General features: G+C 45.8%; 1 protein-coding gene across 1 annotated transcript in view; it reads left to right on the forward strand.

Moving 5' to 3' along the window:
• Positions 1 to 24,327, forward strand: part of LOC127227926 (exostosin-like 3) — a 39,551-nt gene that overhangs the window by 8,859 nt on the left and 6,365 nt on the right. Inside the window, 4 exon segments of the mRNA XM_051192282.1 lie at positions 8,963 to 9,452; positions 9,454 to 11,574; positions 18,770 to 18,862; positions 18,864 to 18,898. Of these exon segments, the coding sequence (XP_051048239.1) occupies positions 9,426 to 9,452; positions 9,454 to 11,574; positions 18,770 to 18,862; positions 18,864 to 18,898 (2,276 nt within the window). The 5' untranslated portion in view covers positions 8,963 to 9,425.

Below are 24,327 nucleotides of genomic sequence, written 5' to 3' on the forward strand. Positions count from 1 at the left end.
GTTTATAGAAGATGCTAAGACTTAAAGTGGCCACAGAGGATAGTGGCTATATGGTTTGGGCTGGTGGCAGAAGGAGTGTCTGCTAGGGAGTGAGACTGGAAAGAGAACAGAGCTCGAGCCCCTCCTCTCCATGCCAGGAGGGACTCTGAGAGTCCTGAAGGGAACCATGAGGGACAGTGAACAGGGAGACCAGGTGAGCACCATGCATGACCCTGAGCAGTGGACCGACCCGGTGAAAAGCAGTGTCCCACTGGGCACACTGGACTGTTGGCATGTGGACAGTGCAGTGTGGCTGCAGAGAGCTCTGGTAAACAGAGCAGGATTGATAAACTAACTGCAGCCTCCTCCAGTGAGCACAAGAAGACACTTAGTCTCCTAGGTTGTCTGCTTAAGAAAACCCAGTGACATTCCATTGCATTCCTAACTGTAGCAACAGACCCTTCGAGTCTCAGTAGCTTGCATATGGAATCTGTCTTCTTTATTTAAATCTTAAAATTATTTTTATTTTATGCGCATTGATGTTTTCCTGTATGTCTGAGGGTGTTGAATCCTGTACTTAAGACAGTTGTGAGCTGCCATGTCAGTGCTGGGGACTGAACCCGGGTCCTCTGAAAGAACACTCAATGCTCTTAACTGCTGAGCCATCTTTCCAGCCCTGGAGTATGTGGTCTTTACATGCTGTGGCTCTCTTTAGTGGCAGTGTTTCCCTAGCATTCTCTGGGAGGAGAGGGAGAGAATTCCTACCTACTTGTAACTACCAGTTAGTACAAAGGACAGGTCGCTCTGGGTCACTTTCTCTTTGCCCAGACCTGGGCTTCTGGCTTTGACCAGGCAGTAGACTGGAGATGTGGTAAGCAAAGAGATACCCAAGTTCTGCCCACTTGCCACACCATTACCATTGAGCATTGTAAATGGCAGTTTTGATTCTGGTCCTTAAAGAATATATTAATCATCTTCCTAGCAAACAGTGGTTTATAAAATGGCAAGACATTTCTTACTACAGCCCAGCAATTACACATGAAAAAACACTATGGTTCTTTGCAGAAATACTCACGAAGGCCTTGATCATAATGGAAACTAGAAGCACCTGTCTAACGAAAGGGGCTTACTTAGTGCACAGCCTTTCTGTATGGGTGGTATTCAACGATTAATATCTGTATATGGGTGCAACTACCAATGTCTGTATATGGATAGTATGCAACTACCAGTGCCTTTGTGGTGGGATTTTTCATGGTAGGAGACCAGAGGGGCTTTTGTTTCCATTCTTTAAACTCTTGCTGATTTTAAACTGGCTGTGTAGCTAAGGGTGACCCTGAACTCTTTTTAAATCTTGTGTATGTGTGTGTGTGTCTATGTGTGCCTGTGAATGCAGTGCCCTCGGAATTCAAGAAGAGGACACTGGATCCTCTGGACCTAGTGTTACAGGCCATTGTGAGTCAGTGTCAGGTCCTCCACTGAGCTAAGTCTTCAGACCCGACCTTGAATTCTTGATTCTTCTGCTTCCACCTCTGGAGTAGAGGCATGTGCTACCATATCTGGCTTAACAGTTCTTAATATAAGTGAACAAAAATCAGGTTGCAAAAGAGAACATACGGTGTCCTAGTTTTGTAAGCATGTATGCGTGGATAAAGGAAGCCTCTGCCTTTGGCAAAATAGCATTTGTGTTTTCCTCCAGAATATACATTATGTGTCGAGAAAGAGACATAACTTCTCATTAAAACATACAAATGAAGGGTAGAAAGCAGGGGCTTGGAATCTAAGAATCTGCTCAGTGTGCTGGGGAGACCACACCTGAGATGTTACTGTGGAGTTTGTGAGCAGTAGGATTGAGCCACCATGTTAGAGGATAGCTCTTCAAAGGGCCAGGTATCCAGGGAAGCAATAGGGAGACAGAGAGCCTCTGCCACAGGCCCTCAGATACCCCCTTAGCCTGGGCTGTGGGTTGTCAGCAGGAAATAGCCACCAAGAAAGCATGGCTGTGGTTTCCTATCTGTGGATTTTGTGTTCACATTTATCATTGCTGTGTGGTGTGGGAGAATTTCTAGGTTAAGAAATTAATATGAAACTGAAGCTGATAATAAGGCCAGGCTATTGGTCCAACAGACAGTTTTAGAGGGATGCTCAGAGGTTCTCAGAAATAAATACCCCCAAAGAGGGACTGAATATATGGTTACAAAGGAAGCAATCTGCCACCCAATGAGCAAGTATCAGCCACTAGAATAAGGTGAGCCAGGGCAGACAAGGAGTAGGCAGTGTAACAAAATGAAGGAATGGGGCTTCTGGAGACTTGAAATAGTTGTCAGAATTAAAGCTGAGGTCGGCTGAGGAGTGATGCTGCCAGAAGAGAGAGCTGACTAGACAGACAGAGCTGAAGACCATAGTCCGTAGGCTGCACCTGGCTTGGTTTTTTTTTTTTTTTTTTTTGTTTTTGAGATGGGGGTCTCATTATAGGCTAGGCTGGCCTTGAATTCACAGAGATCCACTTGTCCCTGTCTCCTGAGTGCTGGAATTAAAGGTGTGTGTCACTGTGTTCAGCGACTGTCTTGCTTTTTATAGTTTGCAGTGTAAGAATGAACAGTTTAAAATGGCTGATGGATTTTTTAAAGCTTTGTTTTACTTTATGTATATGAGCATTTTGCTTATATGTATGTGCATCACGGCTGGTGTCCTGGAGTGGAGGCTAATAGAAGGCATCGATTCCCTGGAACTGGAGTTGCAGATGTTGTTAACCACCACGTGCTACTAGGAACTGAGCCTGGGTCCACTGCAAGAGCAACAAGTGCTCTTAGCCTCTGAGCCATTTCCCCAGGTCCTTCCCCCCATTTTAAACGCCTAAAATATGCTGCAGATATTTTATGTGACCCCCACACATACTAAAATATTAGCTGTCCTGCCCTTTGCTGAAAGTTTCCCAATTCCTAAACTAGACAGATGTGAAGAAACTGCCAGGAGGCAGCACAAAGTGAGAGTTATGAAAGAGATGAGAAGGCATGGAGGCCGGAATAGGCTTTGGCAGGTGTCAGATAGAAACTCAAGGGGGGTAGGTGGAGAGGCAGACTATATTCAGAGAATGCTGATAATACATTTCTAGGTTAGTGAGCGACAGAAGCTTTAAGATTCAGAAAGTTCAAAGAGTCCTAAGTAACACAGAACCAACTCCTCTCCAAATAAACCTTCCACAAGTAAATACTTTTTGGATTTTCAAACAGCAGAGCTTGGGGCTTGGGGAGATCTCTCAGTTGGTAAAGTGCTTTCCACACAGGCAGGAGAGCTTGTGTTTGATCACTCGTGTAAGAGCCAGGGGCAGTGGCATGCTGGCACGCATCTGTGTTGGGGAGGCAGAGGCTTGAGCGTCCTTGGGACCTGCTTGTCAGCCAGTATAGCTTAATGGTAAGCACAAGGTTTGGTAAGAAACCTCCTCTTAGAAAGTGAGATCGGAGCTGAGTGGTGGTGGTGGCTCACATCTTATATCCCAGCACTTGGGAGGCAGAGGCAGGTAGAGTTCTGTAAGTTTGAGGCCAGCCTGGTCTACAGTGCTACACAGAGAAACTCTGTCTTGAAAAACCAAAAAACAAAAGAAAACAAAAAACAAAGAAAAAAACCAGCAAAAAAAATCTGCAGACACTCAAGCTCCTTATATAAAATGGTATAATGTTTGCATATGCTGCCACATCAGTGTTTCTCAGTCTTCCCAATGCATCAACTCTTTAATACCTACCGTTCCTCATGTTGTGGTGACCCCAACCATAAAATTGCTTTTGTTTGCAATTTAATAGCAGTAATTTTGCTACTGCTATGAACCATAATATAAATACCTGTGGTTTTTTATGGCCTTAGGCGACCCTGTGAAAGGGTCATTTGACCCTCAAAGGGGTTGCAGTCCACAGATTGAGAACCCTTGTGCTGTAAACCATCTCTGTCTAGATCACTTATAATACCATATTAGTCTGTTTTCTGCTGTTGTCACAAAATACTTGAGGTTGAGTAATGTAGAAAATAAAGAGCTTTATTTAGCTCCTGTTTTTTTTTTTTTTGTGTTGGGAACTGCATACATATATACAATGTAGTTAATTTTAGTAGCCCCACATCTTCATTCCAGCTTTCCTCTTTTCATAGCCCAGTGTCCAGTACGCCGTCCTCTTGTGTATGGATATAGGCAATCCACCAGAGCATGGGCAGCTTAACAGGGCTATTTTCCTGATCTCAATCCCAGCAGCTTTTCATTATACAAGCACCTCAATTAGGGGTGGGACTTCACAAGGTCCTTGCCCATCCTCCTGGAGTTTTGAATGGCCTGATCTCACTCATACTTTTTGAGGCTGAAAATCGGAAAACATAGTGCTGACTTTGGCAAATGCCCCTTAGTACTGGATGATGGCATGGTGGAAATTAAGACCGCGGACGGTTGGGATTATCACATTTAATTATTTTTGGATGAGAGTCTGCATACATTGTTCATGTTGGTCCTCTTGCCTCTCTGTCTCCCAAGTAGCAGGCATTTACCATCATTCCAGATTGTTTAATTTTTACAAATAATATATGAAATAAGATGGAAAGGGAGGGAGAAAGTGACATGGACTGAAAATATCCTGTTTCTGAAATTAGTGTGTGGACTGCAGTCATTAGTGGACAGGGTGTAGTAGAAGGGTAGACTGGGGAGTTGAAGGATGGCCCAGGGAAATTCACCCCAAGTGAGATTTAAAAAAACCGAATTTGGTAATCCACAGGATAAGTTGGTAAACTGTGGTTGCTGTGGGCTAGAACTAGGGTGAAGGCAAAATAATAATTAAACAGGGGAAAGTGTCAAAATTGTTATAAACCATTATTGCAACTGTATTATCATGATTATGATTGCAATAAGAATGGCAAGATTGGCAGGAGACCAGATATAGACATAGGAGCTGGAGATTGAAAACTAACTGAAGCTTGTAGCCAGTCTGTGTGCTTACATGCTATGCTGTCTCTTGAGTTTGTCAGACTTTCTGAGCAAAGGCACTGGTGCTTTTCTGATGGGAAAACTGTCTCTCAGGGTAAAATGGGCATCTAACTGTGGGGTTCCATCCAGGGCTGGCTGCTCTGGGGTGTGTCTTTCCTGAATACAGCACATAGTTTCTGAGTGGAGGAATGTAGAATTGCGGGCAGAGCTAGAAGTTATTTGGAAAATGAAGTCCTTGAAGTGATTGATGACCTCGGGAGAGGCTGAGTGCAGAGCAGCAAGACAAGTGTTGAGGGTGTGGCTTCTAGGTGATGCCTGACATCATGAAAGCATATGGCTTCATTAACAGATGATGCTGAGAGCCTTCCAGAATACTTTTAAGTGTGAGGTAGGAGGAAGACTGGATGTCCCCAAGACAGAAAAAGAACATGAGTCAAAGATGTGGGCGGGTTACTAAAACTGTCCCTCCATAGAAGTTAAGGGACTGAGGAACTGAGCAGTGACACAATTCATTCATTAACTCACAGTGGACGCAGTGGTGACATAGCCAGGCTGGAGCAGACGAGGGTCCTGCTCTCAGGGAGTAGGGTTTAGTATGGGAGGTGGAAAGAAAAAAAGAGATGGGAGGGGGGAGGGAGGAGGGAGGGGAAGGGAAGGGAAAGGGGGAGAGGGAGGAAGGAAGTAAAAAGAAAGTAGGTTAACTTCAGCAAGTGTCAGGGGCTGAGAAAGGGAACTTTAAAGTCAGAGCATCAAGAAAATGGGCCTTCGGCATGAGCGTCAACAGGAAAAGCAGAATATTTCAGAACAGCAAGAATGAGGTTGTCAGGCGGTACAGAACTTGGTGTGGGTGAACTGCAAGGGGGCAGTGTAGCCCAGATTGAATGAGCAGGGGGGATGGTGATGGCTAAATTGGGCTTGGGGGATGGTGCAGTGAGAAGCCACATTCCATTCCTAAGGGAAGGAGAAACTGACTAGTTTGCAGTATATGGGGGCAGTGTAGGCAGGGATGGGGCAGGTTGGCAGGCACTAGGGCTGTGGCGGGTGAGGGTTAGGAAGATACACAATGTACCCACACTGAGAAGCACCGAAGATCACTCTGCCCAAGTGTGGTGTTGGCATTTATTTCTAGATGAGAGAGAAACAGAAGAGAAGTCAAGGGTTTCTCTTCCTTTTATGCTTGAAAACTGTAGGTCGATGTTAAGGAGGCAGAGTCCACACAATTGGCTCATGCTGGTGGAGGAGATAGGACTTAGTGGATGAAATTCTTTAGAATCCATTTCCATTCAAACACTCATTTCCATTGTCAACTCTGCCTGTATGTTGGGTGCATTGGGAGTCCTGTTGCCCAGATGAGTAGAACCCAAGGTTCTCCTGCCTTTGCTTCCTCCCTGTGGGATGACAGGTGCCTGCACATCTGGCTCCCGGCTGATGCTGGTTGGTTTATGCCCCCAGGTGCTTCTCACCTGCCCCATTTGTCCCAAACTCCATTCTAGGTGTAAACATCTCACCTACAAAGAGCTCAGTGCATACTTCTGAAAGTCCTTGTATACTGCCCACAGCTTATAGTATTCTGCTTCACACATTCCAGCACTCTGAGCAAGCAACAGTTGCCTATGCAAAAAACAAACAAACAAACAAACAAACAAAAAACCATTATCTTGGTGTTTGTCAGTGGTACCTGCTCACTCCAAAGAGCTCTGCTTGGTAGTGTGCTCTGTGACCACAGGATCTGCACTGGAATCCTTTTCAGAAAGTCTAATTAAACTCCTTAGCAGCACCTTCAGTGGTGAGCACTTTTCCAACAGTCCCTTTCCATTTTCTCTTTAAATCGAGAGAGCAAGCTCTGGTGTCAGCTGCTTGAAGATTCATGTGTAGCATAATGCATAAGGCAGAGTAAGGAAGAACTGCCGGGTAAGGGGAGCGGGGAAGGCACTGGCTGCACGGCCTGGATTCTGTCTTGGCTTCTCTATTCTGTTAATTACTCATCGTAACAGCAGAAGCACAAACATTTGAATAAAGGGATTATGTGAGTGCTTTAGAAATGGGGCTCATGAGTTGGGCATATGGCACATGCCTTTAATCCCAGCACTTGAGAGGCAGAGGTGGGCAAGTCTGTAAGTTTGAGGCCAGCCTGGTTTACAAGTGAGGACAGCCAGGGCTACACAGTGAGACCCTGTCTTCAAAAGAAACAAAGAAATGCAGATCTTGATGTGGGATGCTTGCCTAGATGTTACTTATCGGAGTTTGAAGATTTGTTTTCATTTTTATTTTTTGAGACATGGTCTCACTATATAGCCCTGTCTTGCCTTAAAACGCGCTATGTAGACCAGGGTAGTTTCAAGATCAGAGAAATCTGCTTGCCTCCGCCTCATGAATAATGGTGATGAAAGTTTGTGCTACCATACCCAGCCCCAGAGATTTATTTTAAATCATGTGTTTGTGTGTGGATTTGTGCACATAAGCATGGGTGCTTGTGGAGGCCAGAGGCTTTGCAGCCCCTGGAGCTGGAGTTGCAGGTGGTTGTGAGCCACCCCACGTGAGTGCTGGGAACCAAGCTTGGATTCTCTACAAGAGCTGTAAGCACTCTTAACTGCTGAGCCATTGTTTCAGCCCCTCTTTATCAAGTTTAAATTATCCAAAGTTTGTATTTCAAGGGTAGATTTTGTTTTACTTTTTGTCATCCTGATAACTTGTTCTCCTTAAACCTTAGTAAAATTGTCATCAACTTTTTGTTTTTACCTAAGAGTAGAAAAGAGCTTATCAGACTTTAACAGTTGTGGGTCTGGAGCAGAGATGGAAGCTGGGAGTGGCTTAGCCTCTGAGCCAGTCCACTGCTTGTAGAAGTGCTCCTGAAGTTGGTTCTTCTTCCCATCTCCCTTCCCCCTGCTGGGGATTGTCTTCACAGATTTGACAAGATAGACGAATGTTCTTCAGTTGTTTATCTCGTCTCTTAGAGTCTGTAAAGTTTGAGGTCAAGGGTTATTACACATGCTAGGCAATTCTCCTTGACAGATGTTAGATTGCAGTTGGGCAGTGGTGGTGCACACCTTCCCAGCACTTCAGGAGGCAGAGGTAGGTGGAGCTCTGTGAGTTTTGAGGCCAGCCTCGTCTACAGAGTAAGATCCAGGACAGCTAAGGCTATACAGAGAAACTCTGTGTCAAAAAACAAAACAACAACAAAAATATTTCAGTCATACACACTTTTGTTTTCTTTTTTGAATCAGGGTCTTACTGTGTAGTGCAGGCTGGCCTTGATTTCAAGAGTCTCCTGCCTCAGCCTCCTGTGTGCTACCTAGAATGGCTGTGCTACTCTCCCTGTCTGTGAATGTGTTTGTGTGAAGAAGTGCATGGATGAAGTGGAATGTTTTTTGGCATAGAGTAGCATGACTTGACTTCAGTTTGAAGGGAATGTAGGTAGAAAGCGTCCATGCGTTGGTCTTGTAGAGGTTGGTGAGGGAACTGGGGATGCTGTGTCAGGATTTATGAGTCTCAGTACCTCATGTCCTCTACTTATTTTCATAGCGTGATAATACCTTGTTATCTGCATGCACGTCTCTCCATTTTACAAGATTAGGTCACTGAATATGAGGGCCGACAGCAGGTCCGGACGGTCCCTAAAGGATGAAGGATGATGCCTCTCATTTCTAAATATGCTGTTCTCTCTGAAAGACCAGGTTACTGTTTCTATTTTAAGAAATAGTGCCTGATGTCTGCTAATGGAAGATAAATAGAGGCAAATTGAAGAATACCTTTTATCTATTTCTGGGTGAAGTTCAAAAGAGCTCTCTTAACTCTTTTCAACTCTAAATTTAACAAATTGAGCTTCTCAGAGTTGTTTTTGTTGAGTAGTTCACAAGGAGACTTTCATGTTAGGAGAGGGCCAAGGTTATCGATGCTGCTTCCTCTTATCTCATGGGATGCCCAGGTGTCAGGTAGCAACCACTGTGCTGGGGCTGGCGTGTGGGATGGTAATGGAGCTTTGAACATAATTTTTTCTAGACTGACAAGATTCTCCTTCTTTTGCAGGCCTGATTGTTGGTAGTGACATGGAGGACAGGGCTGGCATTTCAAACTACCAGCTGTTTTTATCAGTCATTGCATAACTCGAATAGAAGCTATGTATACTGGCTGGTCAACAAAGCCAAGGGACAAAAGCTATGGCAGTTAAAACAGTCCCTCCGAGCCCAGGGCCTTTCCCCTGGATTTTAACACCATGGATCTCTTCCTTTTCATCCCATCAGCCATGTGGTACCTTTTTCTGTTTGATGACAACAGCCAATACTTAGGATCTGCCTGACTGGGGTTGGAGACCTTCTGAGTCACAGCTGAGGAAAATGAAATTTCCGTTTTATTTGGTGCCTTGTGCAGGGAGCACACTGACTCTTCCAGAAACTTGTGTGTGAAAAAGAGGTTGAGTTTTGTCAAACAAACTCATGGTTATGGCGAGTGATCCGACGTGATCAGAGTGGGTAAGAGCCACAGAGAACTCATGACAGGCTATACCATGTTGCGGAATGGGGGGAGTGGGGAATGGTGGTCAGACCTGCATGTTGCGCTGGTCCAACCGTATCCGGCTGACGTGGCTGAGTTTCACACTCTTCATCATCCTGGTGTTCTTCCCCCTCATCGCTCACTATTACCTCACCACTCTGGATGAGGCAGATGAAGCTGGCAAGCGCATCTTTGGCCCTCGGGCTGGCAACGAGCTCTGTGAGGTCAAGCATGTTCTAGATCTTTGTCGGATTCGTGAGTCTGTGAGCGAAGAGCTTCTACAGCTCGAAGCCAAGCGGCAGGAGCTGAACAGTGAAATCGCCAAACTTAACCTCAAGATCGAAGCCTGTAAGAAGAGCATAGAGAACGCCAAGCAGGATCTGCTTCAGCTCAAGAACGTCATTAGCCAGACAGAGCACTCCTACAAGGAGCTGATGGCCCAGAACCAGCCCAAACTGTCCCTGCCCATCCGACTGCTCCCCGAGAAGGATGATGCTGGCCTCCCACCCCCCAAGGTCACTCGGGGTTGCCGGCTACACAACTGCTTTGATTACTCTCGCTGTCCTCTGACATCTGGTTTTCCCGTCTATGTCTATGACAGTGACCAGTTTGCCTTTGGGAGCTATCTGGACCCTTTGGTCAAGCAGGCTTTCCAGGCTACAGTGAGAGCCAATGTTTATGTTACAGAAAATGCAGCCATTGCCTGTCTGTATGTGGTGTTACTGGGAGAAATGCAGGAGCCTGGTGTGCTTCGGCCTACCGACCTTGAGAAGCAGCTGTATTCTCTGCCACACTGGAGGACGGATGGACACAACCATGTCATCATCAACCTGTCCCGGAAGTCGGACACACAGAATTTACTGTACAATGTCAGTACAGGCCGGGCCATGGTGGCCCAGTCCACATTCTATGCTGCCCAGTACAGGCCTGGCTTTGATTTGGTAGTGTCACCACTCGTCCATGCCATGTCCGAACCCAACTTCATGGAAATCCGACCGCAGGTGCCAGTTAAGCGGAAATATCTCTTCACTTTCCAGGGTGAGAAGATCGAGTCCCTGAGGTCCAGCCTTCAGGAGGCCCGTTCCTTTGAGGAAGAAATGGAGGGTGACCCTCCAGCCGACTATGATGACCGGATCATTGCCACCCTAAAGGCTGTACAGGACAGCAAGTTAGATCAGGTGCTGGTAGAATTTACGTGTAAAAACCAGCCAAAGCCCAGTCTGCCTACCGAGTGGGCACTCTGTGGGGAGCGGGAAGACCGGCTGGAGTTGCTGAAGCTCTCCACCTTTGCCCTCATCATCACTCCTGGGGACCCGCACTTGCTTATTTCATCTGGGTGTGCAACACGGCTCTTTGAAGCCCTGGAAGTGGGAGCTGTGCCAGTTGTACTGGGGGAGCAGGTACAGCTCCCGTACCATGACATGCTGGAGTGGAATGAGGCTGCCCTGGTGGTACCCAAGCCACGCGTTACAGAGGTTCACTTCCTGTTACGAAGTCTTTCAGACAGTGACCTGTTGGCTATGAGGCGGCAAGGCCGCTTTCTCTGGGAAACCTATTTCTCCACTGCTGACAGTATTTTTAATACCGTGCTGGCCATGATTAGGACTCGCATCCAGATCCCGGCTGCTCCCATCCGGGAAGAAGTAGCAGCTGAGATCCCCCATCGTTCAGGAAAAGCAGCCGGAACTGACCCCAACATGGCTGACAATGGGGACCTGGACTTGGGGCCAGTAGAGACAGAACCACCCTATGCCTCACCCAAATACCTCCGCAACTTTACTCTGACTGTCACAGACTGTTACCGTAGCTGGAACTCTGCACCTGGACCTTTCCATCTTTTCCCCCACACACCCTTTGACCCTGTCTTGCCCTCTGAGGCCAAATTCCTGGGCTCAGGGACTGGATTTCGGCCCATTGGAGGTGGGGCTGGGGGCTCTGGCAAGGAGTTCCAGGCAGCACTCGGAGGCAATGTCCAGCGGGAGCAGTTCACAGTTGTGATGCTGACCTATGAGCGGGAGGAAGTGCTCATGAACTCCCTGGAGAGACTCAACGGCCTCCCCTACCTCAACAAGGTAGTGGTGGTATGGAACTCTCCCAAGCTGCCCTCGGAGGACCTTTTGTGGCCAGACATTGGTGTTCCCATCATGGTAATAGAATTGGGCAGTACATTTTATTGCGTGGAATAGTACCACACTCTTAATGCCTTTTCTAGCTTTTATCACTTTTGCTTCCTCACTAGTGGCAGAGGTGAATATACTCTGTGTGTGTGTGTGTGTGTGTGTGTGTGTGTGTGTGTGTGTGCTATCCTTGTGCTAGGGTTTGAGCCCAGGGCCTTTTACATGCTGGCCTAGCATATTTATCTATTTATGAACCCCTCTAGGTTCCTTTCCCTGTGAAGTTTCTGCTTGCTGCTTTTCAGGCTATGCTGGTTACATTATTGCCCAGCATGTCCTAAGTCTCCCTGGTACCCCCCACAATAGGAATTGATGCTGGAGCCATGAAGGTTCACAAAGCTCCCTCCGTTATCCTTTGGGCATCTTCCATACTGATGATAGTAGTAAGAGAATGCTGCCCTAGGGCACTTAGTAGGCACTGTGTAGTCTCTACGTCTCTTCTCTAGCTCTCGCCAAAATTGGTGGGTAACAGGAACTGTGCTTAAGCATGTTCAAGTCCAGAGGCTTCCATCTCGGCCACTCCCAAAGGAGGGAAGTGGCACAGGTCTTCTCCTGGGGTACAGTGGAAGCCTCTGGAAGCTGGGGATTTTGATACTTGAGAGTTGAAAATCTTGCAGGCTGTACTAATGCTTTGCTGTGTCTGAGTCATGGGTACAGGGGACACATTAGCTGAGTGTGTAGGGGAGTGTGGTTTCTCTGGACTCTGCCTGTCAGCCTACAGTACCACACTTAGCCATCTAGGAGATGCACTCCATTGCTCTTAAGACTACCAAGCACTTAGCTGCATTGTAAGTTCTTTCTAGAAAAAGGAAGGAAGAAGGACTAAAGGTCTGCTGGCTGTGCATTACTAGATTGTGCTTGAGAAGAATCAGAGCTTTTTGGGATGATTTGTCTAGAAAGGGGTTCTGGGTCTAGTCCAGTGTTTTAAATGCTTATATCATTGGAAAAGCCATTCTCTTAAAAGGTTTCCTTTTGGGTTTGTTGTTTTCTGACACTGTCTCACTACATAGTTGGCTCTGGCTACCCTGGACCTCACTATGTACCAAGACATCCATCCACCTGCCTCTGCCTTCTGAGTGCTGAAATTAAAGGTGTGCACCATCATGCGGTCTACTTTTGCAATGTTTTCAGAGCAGCAGTAGCATGATGTATACTGTAACTGGTGAGCTTTCTCTGACTTACCCAAGTAAAGTGTGCATCTTTTCTTGTTTTGGGTTATGATTTGAATGAGAGTGGCCCCTGTAGGTTTATATATTTGCATGCTTCGTCCCCAGTTGTTGAACTGTTTGGGAAGGATTAGGACTGAAACCTTTTTGGAGGCGGTTTCAAAGCCCACACCAGGCCCAGTGTCTAGCTCTCTGTTGTGGACCAGGATATAGCTCTCAACTACTTCTCAAGCACCATGCCTGCCTGCCTGCCTGCCTACCACCATGCTCCCACCATGGTGATGATGGACTTAACCCTATGAAACATCAAGCAAGTTCCCAGTTAAATACTTTCTCTTATTACAGTTGCTTTGGTCATGATATCTTTTTACAGCAGCAGAACAGTGGCTAACACAGGTGTTGAGTTTTAAAATGTGCTGTTTTGTGAGCAACGGCTTTCCTCATACGGTGGATGGCAGAGCAGACTTGGCTTCCTATTTCCTGTAAGCGATGACTGAGATCCTCCAGAGAACTTGCCAGAACTAATCCTTTCTTTAATCTGGTGGGAAATGAGAGTCCCCCGTGATTTCTGGGCAGCCCATTGCAGTAATATGATACCTAACTAGAAATGCCAGAAATTCTCCAAATGGACCGTTCTAACACACTTTCTGTAGTAGCATGTAGTCTTTTCTAGTTATTTTTAAAAGGAAAGACTTTTCAAGTTAGAGAATTTCAGTCTAGTTGGCTAAATATTTTGATTGTGCTTCCTGCTTAAGGGAAACAGGTATTTAGAGCAACAGTTGAAATTGCTGACCCTCTTGGTGGAGGCAGGTGTCAGGGTCAGCAAGAGCTCTGTTTATAATGCTTTTCAAAGTAAGTTTTCCACCTTGATGTCCAAAGTAGGAGTAGGTTTCAGGATTTCCAGCTATAATTTAATGCATAGCTTTTCTTTTGTACCAAGCCCAAAATTCCTGAAAAGACGCAAGATTGCTTATGAGTAAATAATATAAATATATAATGTATAAAATTAAAACTGTAAAATAACTATGTGTAAAGCATGTTTCAGGCTAGGCAAGGCTGTGCCAGTTTCAGGATGCAGTGACTTTGAGCAGTATTAATGGCTGGAAAGCAGAGGCTTGCTGTTAGGGCTAGAACTTGCCATTTGTAACCCAGGCTGGTCCTGAGTTTGTGTTCCTCCTGCCTCACTCTTCTGCATACTGGGAAAGAGGTGCACATCAAGCCTAGCTCTCTAACTGTTTCAGTGTTTTCTCGGTGCTAAGTGTGGCCTTTGTGTGCATCATCTCCATGGAGGCTAACCCTCTAATTAGTGCTTTTTACTAGTGCTTTCACAGGGCCCGTCAGCTTTTAAAAGTTCAAACAGGCTCATCTCGTAAGTTAAAACATGTACTGTTTTTGTGCTGCATTAGCCTCATAGTTTGAATGAAAACCAGCTCACTGCTACTCTTAATCCCGCCCCCTTGCTTTTCTTCCTTTTGGCTCCTCCCATCTGTTCACCAAGCCAGTGCCCTTATGACCTCACTTTGATGTTGGTGCTCACATGTTAGAGACATGATGGGTACAGCTTCCTAGGCCTCAAGCTCTTCATTCTTGAGCTCTGTGGTTTGCTTTAAGTTAGAGGAAGCAGCTGCTCCTTCCATCTCTCCTCTGTATGATGGTCTGAGATGAGGTTGGCTACAGAAATGCACTGTGCGTGTGACATTGGTAGAGGCTGGATGCCGTTAGGCTGGGTTGAGCCTGTGTAATCTTAGTGACGTAAAGGACGAGTGTAGTGGCAGGTTCCAGGCTAGGATTGCCATCTTGGCCCACTGCATTGTGTTGAGAAGATGCGACGGGGGTCAAGACTTCTGTGAAGGACGGTAACAGATGGCCAACTGACCTGGGAGTGTGCTGTGTGAAACAAGCAATTGTTACTGAGAGTTGCTCCAACTTGATTGACATAGGCCAGTAGATCCTGCACCTCCACCCCCTTTGGAAAGCTAGGTTAGAAGTCAAATGTGATGGCACATGCAAGTAATCCCAGTAATCGAGAAGTTGGAGGCAGGGGGACTGCAAGTTAAGGGCCAGCCTGGACTACAAATTGAGTTCAAGGCCTGCCTGAATAACATAGTGAGAAGAAAAAATAAAACAAAACAAATACTTAAGGATCTCCTAATTTGTTTCATTATCATCCTTTAGTATTATTTATTATGTTGAGGGTTCAGTCTGTAAATTGACCAGTTTGTTGTCATATTCTGGAAACTGCAGGACTGATTTGTTCCCATGCCTTTTGCCCACTTACTCCTCCACCGTCTGTATGACACGGTACTGGACATTTCTGTGCTGTCACTATGTGTCATTCCTTCTGCTCGGTGCCAGGCTTGTAATTAAAGCAGAAACTTGGAGTTACTGAAGTGTAAACAAAGTCTGTAATACACCTTTTAGGCACAACGTGAAGAAACAGCTGGGTTTTTTTTGGGGGGGGTACTCAGGGTGGAGGATTACTGTTGTAATTTGAAACAAATAGCAACAAAAATGTGGATCTTACTAAATTCTTCTAGTTGACCTGTTTCTTTTACATTCTAGAAGCCAGTGTTGATCTGTGTGCACTTGTGTTTAGGAATGACTGAGTCTTTCTGTGAGGATTTTGTTGCCCAAACCGACAATGGTTAGTTGTTGAGCATCAGTCTAGCGATTAAGCACTATGGCTTTGAAGCCAGCATCTGTTTTTGTTTTGAGGCAGGGTCTCAGCTGGGCTGGCCTTCAGTTTACATCCCTCCCCCTCCTACCTCCCATGAGCTGGGATTAAAGGTGAAACCTCCCCCTAAGGTTTCTGAATCAGAACTTTCCCTTTCTTCACTCTTGGGTTTTTTGACAGACATCCCAGGGATGGAATTCAGTGAACTTATACACAAACTTGCTTGTGAAGCCAGGCCAGATCTTGTTTGCTGTTGGATTCCCAGCTTTGTGGTCAGTCCTACTCAGGTCTTAAGGAAGGAGCTATGTGTGATGATAGTATACACCTTTAACTCCAGCATTTGGTAGGTAAGGCAGGTGAATCTCTGAGTTTGAGGCCAGCCTGGTCTACATAGTGAGTTCCAGGACAGACAGGACAACATAGAGAGACCCTTTCTCAAGTGCAGTAGGGAAGGGTGAGCAAGGAGCCCCCCTGTGAACTGCAGTTTGCAAATGAAAACTTCTGTCTGTTCTGGGCGGCAGCTCATCCTCATCACTTCCATTTTCCTTGTCCCTGTTTTTGGACCAGAGCTTGGTTGTTTGCTGGTAATTGACTCCAGGTTCTGCAGACAATGAAGGAGTCACCAGGTTCACACCATCAGAGGTGGAGTGGAATTGCTCTGCTTTTCAGATAGGCTCTGTAGTCATGCAGCTGTCTTTGCACCCGTGCAGAGCCATCTTCTGGGGCTCTTGGGAAATGCAGCTTTGTCTGGTGCAAGTGGAGTTCCTATTTCCGATAGTCCTGGCCATGTCCTTGTAGCTAGGCTTTGAGTCATACCAAATGCTCAGGCTCTGAAGATCATCATGCAGGAAATCAATGCACAGAACTGATAGTCTTAAAGAGAAGCTTGAGGGGTTGAATTTCTCTGTGTACATCTTCTGGGCTGAGGAGTGGCTGTGTTCTGCAGGACTGAATTACAGTGTTTTGAGTAGATGCAAGGTATGCTAGGAAAGCAAATGAATGATGAGGCAGTTTGCGTGAACAGTCACCCTGTTCCATCCTCTCAGGTGGTCACATGATCTTACGTGATAACATCTCTGAAATCGAGAGCATCTTAACGTCGATGGGATTTACCCATCACTAGACTTGCATTTGGGGCCTGCCACTCCTGTCACCTTTCTGCTCCCTGGGGAACAAAGAATAAGGTGTTGGTGGCTTCCCTCCGGCTGTGCCTCACACTGGGGGCAAGTCTTTTACCACTGAGCAATATTCTTCTGTGTTCTGTTCTCTAGAATGGTCGGTCTCTTTTTACTTTAGCCATTTTGGTAATCTCTGCCTGTTAAGTGGCCAGTCTGTCCCCTGACCCAGAACTTAGCCTTTTTGTTCTGTTACCACTGAATTTGAGTTTAGGAGACCCCTGGCTACAAACCTGGATGTTTTTTTTTTTTTTAAGTGGTTAAATATTCCTGGGGCTAGTCTGTTGCTGGGCTCTGACATCTGGAGCAGTGTAGTTGTGACCCTTCTTGGTGTTAATGGGACTGAACCACCTGTGGAGCTGCAGCCTGTCTAATTAGCACTCCAACTAATCTGTCACTTCATATATGTTTGTAATTGATGTCATTTTCTGTGATGGAACAGGAACTAATGATACATTCTCCATGGTGGCTTTGGTTTGAAGACGTTCGTCAAGTTAGCCAACTTAGCTGTTTAGCAGACCAGGGATTGGGGCATTAAAGAGCAGGGGCTTCAGCCAGTCTCCACTCAAAGACCTCCAAAATCAGGCACATGCGCAAAGTAGACGTTCTCTCCAGAACTGACAGCAGGGCCCAACAGAAATACCTTCACCCCTCCCCTCAGGTAACAGTCCTGAGCGGAGCTGGGCTGGAGCAAGTCACAGTGACATCACTGTTGGCACTGTGATAACTCCCTTGTTCATAGTACTGAAGTCATTACTTTTCTCTTACCGTGACAGAATAGTATGACCAAGGCAGCTTACAGAATGGAGGGTTTATTTGGGCTTTCGGTTCCAGAGGAACAAGAATCTGTCATGACAGGGACACACGATAGGGGCAGGCATGGTAGCTGGGGAGAAGCTGAGCAATCACATGCTGAGTGATCACATGCTGGCCCACCAGCAGGAAGCAGAGAGGAAACTCAGAGAGAGAGAGACTGTGTGTGTGTGTGTGTGTGTGTGTGTGGTGTGTATGGTTTCTCAAGGCAGGGTTTCTCTCTGTAACATCCTTGGCTGTCCTGGAACTTGCTTTATAGATCAGGCTGACCTCAAACTCACAGATCCACCTGCCTCTGCCTCCTGAGTGTTAGGATTAAAGGCGTGTGCCACCATGCCCATCAAGTCTAAACTCTTAACTCATGTACCAGTGACACACTTCCTATAGCCAAGCACACCACCTGAATTTCTCAGACAGCCACCAGCTGGGAACCAGACCTATGGGGATATCTCATTCAAACCACAAGTTCCTTAACTATTAGTCCAACTAATGAGGAAGCATCATTTTACCCTGAGAAAGTAAAGAGGATGTCACAGGGACTCAGAAAGCTGGGATGGTCATCTCACTTCCGTGGCCATCTGCCCTGCACTAAGGATAACCTTCTCCTGACACCAAGCAGCAAGTGTATCCCAGGTCTAGAAGTCTATCTACCCTTGATCTCAGCCAAGTCTCCTGACTGAAACATTTTTCCTCTATCCCTCTACCAAAGTAACACTCTGTCCGAAGACCCGGCGCAGATGCCTCCCTGAGCATCAGAGCAAGTCAACCTGGTGTGCACACCCCTATGAAGAAAGGGAAAGATTTTGTATGCATAGTGAGCACTGTAGATGGTAGATGTCAACACTGTGGGTGGGCTCCACAAGGGTGAACTGATAAACACCTTCCTCAAAAGGTTTGTCTCCCAAAGACTTTAGAGTGTAAGTGTGAGTGTGTGTGTGTGTGTGTGTGTGCGCGCTTGCACGTGCGTGCGTGCGTGTGTGGTATCAGCCAGAAATGAGATACATGCAAGAGAATTTCTAAGTGTCCTTTAGAAGTCTGGGAGCAATCGAGTAGACCCGAGCTCTGGGACCTGGACTCAGCTGTGCCCTGCCACTTTGTGTTCTTTTGGGAAACGTTAAATCCCCTAGACTTTCTTCATTATATAAAGTAATCCTCAGTGTTTGTTTCATGAGAAAGGCAGTTTACAATGGCTGATGGTTAGTGTGAGACCATCCTGTGTGTCCTGAATGGGAGGCAGCTTCATTGAGAGGCACATGCTAGATTCACCAGTTGAACTAAAGTCACTTTGAGACATCTGTGATGTAGTGTTGATTCCTTGTGTTTTCCTCTTTTCGTTTCAGGTTGTCCGTACTGAGAAAAACAGTTTGAACAATCGATTCTTGCCCTGGAATGAGATCGAGACAGAGGCCATACTGTCTATCGATGACGATGCTCCACCTCCGTCATGATGAAATCATGTTTGGGTTTCGGTGAGGGACAGATTTTCAAACACTTCAGTGTGAAAAGTGATAAAAGCCAATTTGAAATTCTCAGCTGACAGCAGAGGAGAAACTGAGGCTGTCAGGCATTGTAGGATGGGGCTGGTCTCCGGTCTCAGTGGTTTGGCTGACTCCCAATTATCCTTTTCAGACTTCTCTGATCCCAGAAGGTTCTTCCTCTGGGGCCAGGGAGGTGGGAGTCTGTAATTAGCCTCTTCCGGACCTGCAGGTCTGTCTTCCTTAAACCCAGCCTCCTAGAGATGAGGAAATAGGTTTGTGTTGTAGGAGTGAGAACCAACTTCTACATAGTGGAAGGAACGAAGGACTGTCTGTTGAGGAATGGGACAGAGCCAGAGTACTGGCCCCGAAGTATAAGCGGGACAGGGGACTAACAGGAAAAGGGAGGAGGAGGAAGTGTTAAACCCATGCTGTGTGCTGGGGACTACCTGAGAACCTGCGCTTCTCTCACTAACGCCCTGGGATGAGTTAATTTTTGCTATGACAAAATACCTGACAGAATCAACACGGGAAAGATTGATTTGACTCAGGTTCTGCAGCACCCTGTCTATGGGTGGCTGGCTCCATGCACATGCAAGGCAAGGAGAATGTGTGGAGAGAAGATTCTCTGTCATGACGGACAGAAAGCAGAGAAATGGCTGACTTTGGAAAGGGACCAGGTCAGGGTGTCCCCCCTCCCCCCCTCCCCCGAGACATGTCCCCAGTAAGCTTGCCCTTCCAACTAGGATCCTACCCTCTCCCAATAAAGCCAACCACATTATAAATTCGTCAATGGACGAGTCCCCCCCGTATGAGGTCAGAGCAGTCACAGACACAATCCAGGGCTGTGTCTAATCGAATTAATGAACAAGGGGAGCCAGTACAGCCTAGGGTCTGATGGGGGAAGTTGTAGCTTGTGTACATGATCTATAGGAGTGGGTTGAGATACCAGAGAATATTCATTGTGCAGGTGGTCTGGGGCTTACACTGCCTGTAAGAGAATGAAGTGGGTTGGGGGTTCTGAGTGGGTCATCACTGGTGTGTGGGCTTAGGTCAGTACGTGAAACATCCACAGTGAGGTCAGTAAGATACCTCACTGAGCATTTAGAACCTTTTCAAAAAGTTGGCATTCACTGTGGCACCCAGGGGTCATTGTGGAAAATGTATTATTAATTTCTGTTCCATCACAAAGAACAATGTCAGTTACAAACATAAGTGAATGAATGGATTAATTGAAGTGGTGTTTTAGACTTGCCTTGGTGGTAACACCCAAGGATGAACATTTTGTTTGAAACTAAGTTTTCAGTGATGTAATTTATGTGCAATCCCACTCATACATCCAGGTATAGAGTTGGGTAGATTTTTATACAGTCATCACAGTCCATTTTAGAAAACATTATCACCAAAAGAAACTGTATCCATCAACCACCCTCTGTCATCTTCCAGCCCTGAAAGTCCTAGGCAACCACTGAACTGTAGATTTTCCTATTGTGAATACAAGTGGCCTCCTGTGGCTGGGTTTCTACACTCCACCTTATGTTTCTAGGGGCATCTATCTCATAGCATGCAACAGCACTTCATTCCCGTTGTATGGATGTGCCACATTTTCTTTCTTCATTTAAAGGCAGGGTCTCAGGACTCACTAGAGAGATGGTCCAATGGTTAAGACTATTGGCTATTCTTCCAGAGGACCTGGGATCAATTCCTAGCACCCACAGGGCGGCCCACAACTGTCTCTGTCTCCAGTTCCAGAGGATCTGACACTCTCACACAAACATTCATGCAGAACACTAAGCAATGCACATAAATCATTTTAAAAATGGATGGGGTCTCGCTATGTAGCACTATGTAGTTTTGGGGTTGCCCCGAAACTTGCAATTTATAAGTGGTTGCTCTTGAATGCAGAGATTTGCCTGCCTCTGCCTCCAGAGTGCAGGGATTAAAGGTGCTCATCACCAGGCCTGTGTTGTCTATCTTAATTGTACTAATGGACATTTGGGTCTTTACAACTTGGCAGTGAAGCACAGTGCTATCTGTGCCCGTTCATGTGCATCTGGATAGGAACATTTCTCTTGGGTACATACCCAGCTGTGGGGTGACTGGGCCAGAGGGCAGATGTTTTGGTGTTTTGAGGGCCTGCTAATAAACTGCTTTTCAAAGTATCTGCACCTTTTTACATTCCAGCAGTTAACGAGCATGCCACTTGACCTATATCCTTGCCAGTGCATACATTTACTGAGTTTTATTTTATGACTATCCTAAGCGGGTGTGAAGTGGTGTAGTTCAAGATAGATGTGCACATGCAGGTATGTGCGTGCATGTACATGCACGTCTGGAGGCCAGAAGTCAGCTTTGACTTCATGGACTGAGCCATCTCCCCAGTCTCCCTTTGCAGTTTTGATTTGTTTTCTCCAATGACTATGATGTTGATCGTCTCTTCAGGTGTTTATGAATTAGTTGACCATTGAATATTGAATGCCTTTGCTAGAGAGATGTTGATTCAGATATTTTGCCTACTTTTGTTTGGATTGTATATTGTCAGGGTTCTTCAGAGTAACATAACTAACAGAAATTCTTCCCTATTCACATTCAGCAAAAATCCCTCACAGGCGTGCCTGTCCATTTTGGGATTTTAGTAAATTCCAGATGTAATCAGGTTGACAGATTATTTATCCCTTTATTACTGAGTTATCAGAGTTCCTTATTCTAGATGTGTGTGTGTTCTGTGTCAGAGAGATGTGCAGAGCCTTCCACCCAGCAGGCTGACTTTGTACTCTTGTGCCATTTTTAGAAGCACAGAGTTTTTAAATTTTGATAAATTCTAATTTATCATTTTGTGTTTCTTAGTAGCACTTACAAAACCATTTTTATTGTATTTTGTCAGTTTCAGTTCATATAAATTAGGAAAGACTAGTTTGTTAGGCAGTTCATTGAGAAGCACAGGAGTCTACTGCCATGGCGTTTCCCTGTCTTCTGTTCCATCCTTTTGCTGCTGAGGCACAGATGACAGAAATAGCATCTTTACTTCTGACAGAAGGTCTGCAGTGCCCTGCTTCCTCTGTGGTGGATGACTGAGATTGAAAAAGGAAAGTCCTGCTAACTGGGCTGGTGTCCATGGTAATTAACAGCTGTTGCTTTCCCTGTTAGGAAAGGAGAAAAGCCTAGAAGAGCTCCAGGAATGGTCTTTGCCACTGCAGGTGTTGATGGTGGGAAATGACTGTTATTTTTGATGTGTCAGGACACACTTAATGCCTGCTGAGGGGCTGGGAGCTGTGGATGTGACCATGAGGTGTTAAGAGAACTTCAGTCACTCCTAGGTTCCCTCCCAAGAATGACCGAGATAGGAGTCCCAGCTCTGAGGAGTTTGAATTCACAGAGGTGCTGGCCTACTTTGTCAACTGTAGCTTTTTGACCTTTTCTGAATGGCGAGAAAGTAGGGAATCCCTTTCAAGTGTATCTTCTAGCACCCATTCAGAATGTGGGGGGGGTTAGCCTTCAAAAACCGACCTGAGACACTGTCTTTAGGGGTAGATCCCAACCAACATCTGTAGGCAGGAAAGGCAGAGTGAAAGGCACAGTGTGCTTGCTTTAGGTTTCATTAGGTTATATCAGTTGTATGGAGCTAGGGACTTGATTGTGGCGTTTCTGTGCCTCCGTAGGTTGTAATTTGTGTACTCATCCTTTATGTCCTGTCTTCTCCATTTACCTTTAATTTCATGTCCTTTTCCCCTTAGCATCAGCACTTGATAGAAAAGATATTTGTCTTCCCGAGTCCAGCTTATTTCGTGTTCACATGATGAACTTCAGCTCCATCCATGATCCTAAGAATGACATGATTTCATTCTTTGTTCCTGTGTCTGTGTGCCACACTGTCTTTATCCACTTATGAATGGATGGGCACCTGGGGCCTCTGTAGAATGCCACAGTAAATGTGTCTCTGTAGGAAGCAGCCTTGGATCCTTTTCAGTAAAGGTTGTACTTTAACTCCTTGAGGGGACTCCATGCCGATTTTCTGTGTGGCGGGACTTAGACTCCTGTATGTGTCAGGGCCCTGTGTGTCCACACCTCCTCACCAGAACTTGTTTGTTTCCCTGATGATAGCCATTTTGACTGTGTAAAGTGAACCCACGAGGTGATTTTGATTGCATTTTCCTGATAATGAAGGGTGTCAGACAGTTTCTCATGCGATTATTGCCCATTTGTATGTCTTATTCCCTTTGTTTACATTTTTGAGGTCTTCATAATCTAGCTGTTGGCTCCCCGTTGGGTGTGTAGCAGGCAGCACCTCTGTCGCACTCAATCTTCACTCGCTCTGTGCTCATGCAGAACTTTCATATTGGAAAGAGAATCACAGTAACAGTCAGAAGTGTAAACAGAGAGGAGAGAGACACTGTGTGGTCCACTCAGACGAAGCAACTAGAAGTCTGATTCATGGGGACAATAAGAGCGGTGTGAGCCAGGCGGAGGAAGATGAGTAGCAACTCAGATTTCTAGTGCAGGAGGGTTGGTAGGTCCTGGAGGCGGATGTTGGTGACTGTGACACAAGTTGTGTGTCTTTAATGCCACTGGATAGTATACCCTTAAAAAAATGAAGATAATTTGCCACAATAAAAATTCCATTGTTTAAAAAAGGAAACCTTACAAGGCCCTATTTTGTGGAGGAAGTTGTGAGTTGTCATCTGCGAGATCAGCTGCTTTCAAACTCCGTTTTGGGGATTGAAGTGCCCTGAAGCGGTTAGGAGTTCTCAGGCTGCTGCAGTTGCTGAGGCCTTTTTGCAGCTGCCAGCCCCTGGGACTGAAATGCTTTCAGCTCCAATTTCAGCCAGTGAAACTGCGAACTGATTGTATTTGTTTTGACTTAGCTATAGATTTGGGAATGATATAAAAGTTTCTCTTGGGCGCTTGCCTGCTAAACCTAGTGACTTAAGTTTGATCCTGGACCCAGAATAAAAGTAGAGAGAAGCAACACCACAAAGTTGTCCTCTGACCTTTACATGTACATTGTGAACGCATGCATGCACACAAGTTTCTTCAGATTTTTCAGAGCTGGGCTCAGTTCTCTCATTTATTTCTCTTGCATTTAACTGATGCCCACATTTGATGGTCTGTGGACAGCTTTACACTTTGGGTTTCTCTGGGTCCTGTTTAGTTTAGGAAATGGGTTCTCCTCACCACCGTGGTTGCCTGTGGTATCTGAGTGCTTCTCACATGTACCCTCTGGGTCAGGAAGAACAGGAACTCAGGGTAGCGAAATTGCATACATGTTCTGTGGAATATATGTGCCATGTTCATTGAAAACAAATTTTTAAAGAAATGAAACAGGAATTGGAATCTCCTGATTCTTAGCAGATTGTCCCCTTCTGGAGATCTTTATCATGTAATCTTCCCACTAGACACTGGAGAGACACTTGGGGGTGATAATC

The sequence above is a fragment of the Phodopus roborovskii genome, unplaced genomic scaffold (assembly GCF_943737965.1).
Source record: "Phodopus roborovskii unplaced genomic scaffold, PHOROB, whole genome shotgun sequence".
NCBI lineage: Eukaryota > Metazoa > Chordata > Mammalia > Rodentia > Cricetidae > Phodopus > Phodopus roborovskii.